Consider the following 8,750-nt stretch of genomic DNA (forward strand, 5'->3'; position numbering starts at 1 on the left):
CCAAGGCTCAGAGGCATTAAAGGTGGATAAACTCTTTCACTGCCCAGCATGATACAAAGAGGTCTGAGGGTTTTCTATAGAGACGTTGGTTTACTCGTTTCTTGGCAAATGCCCAAAACCAGAGTCACTCCAAAGCTGAACGTGTGTTGATCAAACAAGAAATAACAAGAAATTAAAACAAGCATTTGTATTGAAACTGAAATTGAGCGCTTATGCAAACAATTAAAACCTTTACAGTCTCTCTCCTTTGGGAGGCAAAATATCACTCTTATTTTCAAAACACCCTTTCTTTGTTGAAATGGAAGGATTAATTTTACTTTCCATGCTGATGTGTGAAGGATATTCACCTCGGTTTCTAGCAGCCAGACACAAGGTGGAGGAGAGAGAAGATAGAAAAGGTGGGAGAATTACGACTTTTGTCGATGTCTTTGGAACACTGGATGGCTGGTCAGACACAAACGCGGCTCCGATTGCTTCAACCTGGGGTCACTTTCCAGTCAGGGAGGTCACCTGGTTGGGTTCTTTCTCCCCAGACAGGGCGGACTGGAGTGAATGCAGTTCAGTTGGTTTTTAGCATTTGATCAAAAGCTGAGAGCGAGAGAGAGGAAGAGGAAAGAAACAGTGGAGCAGCAAGTTACACAACAGGGAAGGGTGGCAAACCAGGAACTTACATGTTTCTGTGAGCTGGCGGAGGGCGGATGTCATGATGATTTTCAGCATGCATGATGAAAATACAGCTCCTTAAACCAGAGCAAGGCCAGCCGCCATCCTCCTCGGAGAAAGTTATTCTGGCTGGTCTGCGCCCTCTAGTTCAGGGTCAGAGCTGGGCTGAGCTAGGATGAAAGATAGGACGAGAGATGAAAATGTTTTTTTCCAATGTCCTTTTTTAAATAAACCCCGAAAGAGGGAAAGTGGCTGAATAGTTCATCCTCCACCTTATTTTGTCCACCAACTAGGCATAATATCTGTCACACCGATTTCGGTCCATTAACTTCTGGCTTCCACAGGGTCTGTTTCTACCAAGCATGATTTCAGCAGGTCATTTTCATTTGGCCATTTGTAGGCCCAACTATCCCAGCGTGCCCTTCCTTGAGGGACATGGGGGACGCTCACAGAAGACTCGTTACACATCACAGTGTTTATTGGTATGATCCCATCCCCTGAGGGGCACCAGGCTCTTTACCAAGCAAGCCAAAGCCAGGGACTTGCCCCTGGAACTCACAGCCAAAGACACCCAGGGGCCAGCTTGGGCAGTATTTAAAGTCCCAGCGCCTGGAGTCCTAGAATTACACAAGATTCTGCTTCTGATCGGAAGCAAGGCAGGTTCTGGCCGCCCTGCTTGGGGAGGAAAGCTGGAAATCGTGAGCCAAGTGCAGCCAAAGGCGCCAACACCAGTGTAGGAAAGAAGCCAAATGGTTTATCTTTAAACATCACATGACTGGGGGGGATGGGCTGACCCGTGAGTTCTGAAGTGCTTGGGATTGGCAAGGCACTGGGAGCTAGGGGACAGGCAAGCCAAAGGGGCAGGGTGGACAGTTATTCAGCTGAGGCCACATGCACCCTGAAGAGGGGCATAACCCCACATCTGAAATCAGGGCTGTGGACCCCCTCCCAGCATTAGCTGAGATGCTGCCCAGAGAGTCCGAGGTCTCTTCCAAATCAGAAAAAAGCCACATTGCAAAATATCTAAATTCACAGCTTCAAGGCCAGCAGGGACCATTGTGACCATCTAGTCTGACTCCCTGCCCCACAATAATTCCTAGAGCAGATCTGTTAGACAAACATCCAGTCTGGACTTTAAAATTGTCAGTGATGGAGAATCCACCATGACCCTTGGTAAATTGTTCCAAGGGGCAATTACTGTCACTAGCAAAAATGTACCCCTTATTTCCCATTTCCGTTTCTGCCACTGCAGAGAAACTAAATGAATTCTTTGCATCGGTCTTCACAGTTGAGGATGTGAGGGTGTCATAAACAGATAGTTAAGGGTTAAGGTCTCTTTTACCTGTAAAGGGTTAACAAGCTCAGTAACCTGACGGACACCTGACCAGAGGACCAATCAAGGGACAAGATAATTTCAAATCTCTGTGGAGGGAAGGCTTTGTTTGTGTTCTTTGTTTGGGTTGCCGTTCTCTCTTTGGATCTAAGAGGGGCCAGACGTATCTCCAGGCTCTCCAAGTTTCCTGAAGTAGTTCTTCTATTCAGTATAGTGAGTATTAGAAAGGCGGATTAGTCTTATAATTAATTTCTGTATTTGCAAATGTGTGTTGGCTGGAGAAATATCTTTATGTCTGTTTGCTGTTACTTTTGATTATCCTGAGAAAAGAGGGGAGGGAAGTCTCTCCAGTTTTATAAGTTAGACCCTGTAATCTTTTCATCCTGATGTTACAGAGATAGTGTACTTTCTTTCTTTCTTTTAATAAAATCTTTTCTTTTTAGAACCTGATTGATTTCTTCCCTTATTTGGAATCTCAGGGGAAGAGGAGGAGGGGGGGGGGGAAAGGGAATCCCTCTTTGTTTGATTCAAGGAGTTTGAATCAAGGTGATCTCTCCCAACGACTAGGGGAGGGGGAAGAAGGTGGGGGAATGGTTTATTTCCCTTTGTGTTAAGACCCAAGGAAAGTTTTGGGGGAACAGGGAGTGTGCTAGACACTGGAATTTCTAGCTGCTGGCAGCGTACCAGATCTGAACTAGGATTTTAGTTTAGAGGAGTCCATGCAGGTCCCCATCTTGTGGATGCTAAAGTTCAAAGTGGGGAATAAACCTATGACAGAGGGAGATTCCCAAACCTGAGCCATTCTTTTTAGGTGACAAATCTGAGGAACTGTCCCAGACTGAAGTGTCATTAGAGGAGGTTTTGGAACAAATTCATAAACTAAACAGTAATAAGTCACCAGGACCAGGTGGTATTCACCCAAGAGGTCTGAAGGAACTCAAACGTGAAATTGCAGAACTACTAACTATAGTCTGTAACCTAACATTTAAATCAGCTTCTGTACCAAATGACTGGAGGATAGCTAATGGGATGCCAATTTTTAAACAGGGCTCCAGAGATGATCCCAGCAATTACAGGCCTGTAAGCCTGACTTCAGTACCGGGCAAACTGGTTGAAACTATAATAAAGAACAAGATTGTCAGAAATAGATGAACATAATTTGTTGGGGAAGAGTCAACATGGTTTTAGTAAAGGGAAATTGCACCTCACCAATCTACTGCTGCACTGGGCAGCACAGTATGGGGAGGAGGTGACCAGCCCTCTGTGGAGAAATAAGTGGTTCGGAACTATTTAGAAAAGCTGGACAAGCACAAGTCCATGGGGCCAGATGTGCTGCATCCGAGGGTGCTAAAGGAGTTGGCAGATGTGATTGAAGAGCCATTGGCCATTATCTTTGAAAACTCATGGTGATCATGGGAGGTCCCGGATGACTAGAAAAAGGCTAATGTAGTGCCCATTGTGACAAACTGGGAATGTTCTTAATGTTTTCTCTGAATACAGTGTTGGTGCCTCAGTTTCCCCCATGCAGTTCTTAAGTATCTAGGTGGTGGAATAAGGGTGTATGGTTGCTGCAGAGCAAGGGGCCAGTGCACCTAAATGCCTGACACTGTCTCCTAGCAACTGATGGCCTGGGCCCCTCCTCTGCAAAGGTGCCAGCTGAAGGTGTCGGAGACAAAGAGATCAGGTGACCTCCTGGCCCAGGAAAGGAACTGAGCAGAGAAGCAGGGGATGGACGGATTTTGAGTCTGGAGCTGGCTGGGGACGAGGAGTGAAGTGCAGCTGTGGGGGTCTGGCTCACTGCCCCCCAGAATGGACCCGGCCGAGGGGTCTGGTTTGCTGTACCAAGCTCTGTTTTAGATTGTGTTCCTGTCATTTAATAAACCTCTGTTTTACTGGCTGGCTGAGAGTCACGTCTGACTGCAAAGTGGAGGTGCAGGACCCTGTGGCTTCCCCAGGACCCCGCCAGGGCGGACTCGCTGTGGGACGTGCACGGAGGGGCAGAGGATGCTGAATGCTCCAAGGAGAGACCCAGGAGGTGAAGCCGTGTGAGCTTCTTGCCCTGCAGACAGGCTGCTCCAAGGGAGAGGAGGCACCCCAGAGTCCTGCCTGGCTTTGTGGGGAGCAGTTCCAGAGCATCACCCGGGGACTCCATGACAACTGGTGGCAGGGGTGGGATGTACTGCACCCCGTGAATGGCGCTGCTTGCAGTAAGTGACTGGGGAGCAGTAAAACAAAGGGGGGATAATGAGGACCAGGCATGCGGAAGGCTCAGAGAGGGACGGTTTCAGGGGGCAGTTAACCTCTGGGAGTGTGTGACCAGCGAGAAGGACTGTTGGAGTAACGGGGTCCCCCTGAGGACTGCAGCGAGCAGTCTCAGGGGCGGAGGAGCTGCCGCTCGACCCGGGGAGAGAGAAGGATTTTTGCAGTAGCAGGGTTCCCCTGGGGATTGCAGGAGCAGGCCCAGAGGCAGAGGAGTCTGCAGCTCGACCCTGGCAAAGAGGTGGTGACACGAGGAGGGCTGGCACACCAGGGGTTCTTCCTGGAAACCATGGGGGAGCCAAGAGCACACAGGCCTGTGAGTCCAGAGCCACTTGGGAACGGTGCAGTGATGGCCTGTCACCATCCCCTTAAGAAGGACATTGTGATCCTGTGCACAGAGAGAGGGTTACACATGGGGAAGTTCACCAAGGCCCAGTTAATCGTGCAGCTGGAGGAGGAGGGCCGCTCTGAGGAGCAGATTCCTGACCCAGATGGGGCTACAAGAGGATCTGGGAGCAGCTGGAGCAGCAGCCAGGCATCCCCGGGAGTCTGGTCCCCAACCAGACGAGGGTCTTCACGATCGGGTTTCCCATCAGGGGATCGGAGACGGATGGGATTGGAGCAGAGCCCAAGAGAGCGAGAGGACCGTGAGGGAGAGCAAGAGCCTGAAGAAAAGCTGCAGGAGAAGCAGCAGCAGCAGCATGGACTGGCGATGGTGGAGCGGAGAGACATAGGGGGCTGCCCAGGGGTCAGTGGGGAGACACGCCTGGGGTGGCGAGACCCTGGGACAGAGAGAACTGTGGTGGTGCAGCCGCAGATGCTGAGGGGCCGTGGGACCTGGGTGAAAGTCCCCGGGGTGAAGCCCCTCACTCTGCCTATGGCCCGGATCCCTGTGCAGACCCAGGAGGGGTCGGGCTGGCTGGTCGTTGGGGTTCTCCAGGATATCGGCTGGGAGGCCCTGTTGGGGGGTGACTGTGTCTCTTTGTCTCTCTGCCACAGGATAAGAGGGAAGGTTCTCTCATGGGTCGGTAACTGGTTAAAAGATAGGAAACAAAGGGTAGGAATAAATGGTGAGTTTTCAGAATGGAGAGAGGTAAATAGTGGTGTCCCCCAGGGCTCTGTTCTGGGCCCAGTCCTATTCAACATATTCATAAATTATCTGGAAAAGGGGGTAAACAGTGAGGTGACAAAATTTGCAGATGATACAAAATTACTAAAGATAGTTAAGACCCAGACAGACTGTGAAGAGCTACAAAAGGATCTCTCAAAACTGAGTGACTGGGCAACAAAATGGCAGATAAAATTCAATGTTGATAAATGCAAAGTAATGCCCATTGGAAAACATCATCCCAACTATACATATAAAATAATGGGGTCTAAATTAGCTGTTACTACTCAAAAAAGAGATCTTGGAGTCATTGTGGATAGTTCTCTGCTAACATCCACTCAATGTGCAGGGGCAGTCAAAAAAGCAAACAGAATGCCGGGCATAATTAAGAAAGGGATAGGTAATAGTACAGTACATGTTGCCTCTATATAAATCCATGGTACACCCACATCTTGAGTACTGCGTGCAGATGTGGTCGCCCTATCTCAAAAAGGATATATTGGAATTGGAAAAGGTTCAGAAAAGGGCAACAAAAATTATTAAGGGTATGGAACGCCTTCCGTATGAGGAGAGATTAATAAGACTGGGACTTTTAAGCTTGGAATAGAGACTGGGGGAGAATATGATTGAGGTCTATAAAATCATGACCGGTGTAGAGAAAGTAGATAAGAGAGTGTTGTTTACTACTTCTCATAACACAAGAACTAGGGATCACCAAATGAAATTAATAGGCAGCAGGTTTAAAACAAAGAAAAGGAAGTATTTCTTCACACAATACACAGTAAACCTGAGTAACTCTTTGCCAGAGGATGTTGTGAAGGCAACAACCATAACAGGGTTAAAAAAAGAACTAGATAAATTCATGGAGGATAGGTCCATCAATGGCTATTAGCCAGGATGGGCAGGGATGGTGTCCCTAGCCTCTGTTTGCCGGAAGCTGGGAATGGGTGACAGGGGATGGATCACTTGATGGTTACCTGTCTGTTGATTCCCTTTGGGGCACCTGGTACTGGCCACTGTCAGAGGACAGGATACTGGGCTAGATGGACCTTTGATCTGACCCAGTCTGGCCATTCTATGATCGTCCTTTGCTAGATTGAAGAGCCCATTTTAAATATTTCTTCTCCATGTAGGTACTTACAGACTGTGATCAAGTCACCGCTTAACCTTCCATTTGTTAAACTAAACAGATTGACAAGTATCAGAGGGGTAGCCGTGTTAGTCTGGATCTGTAAAAGCAGCAAAGAGTCTTGTGGCACCTTATAGACTAACAGACGTTTGGGAGCATGAGCTTTCGTGGGTGAATACCCACTTCGTCGGATGCATGTCCTTGAGCTCCTTGAGTCTATCACAACAAGGCAGGTTTTCTAATCCTTTAATCATTCTTATGGCTCTTCTCTGAGCCCTGTCCAACTTACCATCATCCTTCTTGAACTGTGGACACCAGAACGGGACACAGGATTCCACCAGTGGTCTCACCGGTCCCCAATGCAGAGGTAAAATAACCTCTGTGCTCCTAGTCGAGATTCCCCTAGTTATGCACCCCAGGATGGTATTAGCCCTTTTGGCCCCAGCCTCACACTGGGAGCTCATGTTTAGTTGATCATCCATCACGACCCCCAAATCTTTTTCAATCACTGTTTCCCACAATAGACTCCCACATCCTCTAATTGGGGCCTATTCTTTGTCCTGGATTTATACACTAGAACACATATTGTTTGCTTGCGCCTCATTTACTGAGTGCTCTAAATCGCTCTGTACCAGTGACGGGGCCTCTTCCTTATTTACCACTCCCCCAATTGTTGTGTCATCTGCAAACTTTATCAGTGATGATTTTATGTTTGCTTCCAGGTCACTGATACAAATGTTAAATAGCGCAGGGCCAAGAACCAATCCCTGCAGGCCCCTACTGGAAACACAACCTGTCAATTCCCTATATATAAGTAAATGTTGTGACCTATCAGTTAGCCAGTTTTTAATCCATTTAATGTGTGCCATGTTAATTTCATATTGTTCTAATTTTTATTCAAAATGTCATGTGATCCAAGTCTAATGGCTTCCAGAAGTCGAATATATTCATCATCACTACATTACCTTTACCAAACTACTAATCGCATCCAGAAAAATATCAAGTTAGTTTGACAGGATCCATCTGCCCTAAACCCATGTTGATTGAATCCTCCATGAAAGGGATGCACCTTTCTCGTCACAGCCCTCATCACATCTCCAGATGAAGCCACAGTAGCGTGAGCAAATTCACTCCCTTCCATCCCATCAGCGCTACCGTCTTGGGGACTCTTTTTGGCTGGTCTCCACCCACAAGCTGCACTAGTTTCACTAAAACTGTTTTATATTGATTGTAAGTTTCACAGACGCCTGCGCGGACACTGCTAATTCAAGTCAAGCCTGGCTTGAATCAGTTTCAGATACCCTGGTTTATACTGAGGTGAGATCCAATTAGTGTCACGCAGGGGGTTGCACTGTAATCTACATCCATTCAAAGCCCACAGCTTGGCTCCAGCCCCAGCCCCTGATGAGTTCCTGTTGGACCCAGCGCCACCTCTTCTGCGGAGAGCTGCACAATGCCCTGCTCACGTTGTAGCTTCACACTGACATTAATAAGTGCTGCCCACGCCAGTACAGCTCTTGGCGCCCTCTGAAAACGCATCAGAGCCCCACACAGCATCTGCCGTCAGAAGAACAAACGGTACAAAACGTGAAAAGAAAGAGCGCTAGGAAATTAACCCAGGAGCAAGCGCCTTGTCCTAGCTCCCAGGCCTGTCATGGAGCTTGAGCTTCCACCCACATCTCCGTTTGCAAGGCTCCGGCCCTGCAGCCCCTGTGTTTGGAGCACAGTTCTCACCGCCTTTCCTGACCCGGCATCCAGCCACCTTCTGCTAAGGAGTCAAGTGTTTCGGTAATTAACACTAATGCTGACTCAGCCTCTTAATAGTCCATCGCTGCGCACCAGCTCTGTGCTGGGCTCTGCCCAAGGAGCCGACTGTCCCTCTCTCACACACACACGGCCGCAGGATGCCGTGGGCACCCAAGGGTGGGAAGGATTTCGGGTTCAGGAGTCTGCTCCCGCAATGATAAGAAATGGATTCAGTAACACCATGTTTTAACCATTATTTACGAGGTGCCAGGCACTTTCTAAACACTCCAATACGGCTTGTTCCTGCCCCAAGGACACAGTCCAAACCCAGACAGACAGAGCCTGTTTAGGGCAGGTTGTGCATCAGGAGGAGTCATGGGGTAAAGCCCTTCCCTCCCTCCCCGTATACATCCCCAGCCATCCAGCTCAGGTACCCACATGGCCCTGATCCCCGGAGCACAACGCCTAGGCACAGACACACCCAAACCCCACAGGCATCACCCAACACTAGT

At 48.6% G+C, this 8,750-nt stretch overlaps 1 protein-coding gene across 1 annotated transcript in view; it reads right to left on the reverse strand.

Moving 5' to 3' along the window:
* LOC123376398 (acrosin-like) overlaps window positions 1-1,730 on the reverse strand; it is a 47,237-nt gene extending 45,507 nt beyond the window's left edge. Inside the window, exon 1 of the mRNA XM_045028360.1 lies at window positions 672-1,730. Within this exon, the coding sequence (XP_044884295.1) occupies window positions 672-720 (49 nt within the window). The 5' untranslated portion in view covers window positions 721-1,730. The remainder of the gene's footprint in view (window positions 1-671) is intronic.
* Window positions 1,731-8,750: the final 7,020 nt, after the last annotated feature.

The sequence above is a fragment of the Mauremys mutica genome, chromosome 1 (genome assembly GCF_020497125.1).
Source record: "Mauremys mutica isolate MM-2020 ecotype Southern chromosome 1, ASM2049712v1, whole genome shotgun sequence".
NCBI lineage: Eukaryota > Metazoa > Chordata > Testudines > Geoemydidae > Mauremys > Mauremys mutica.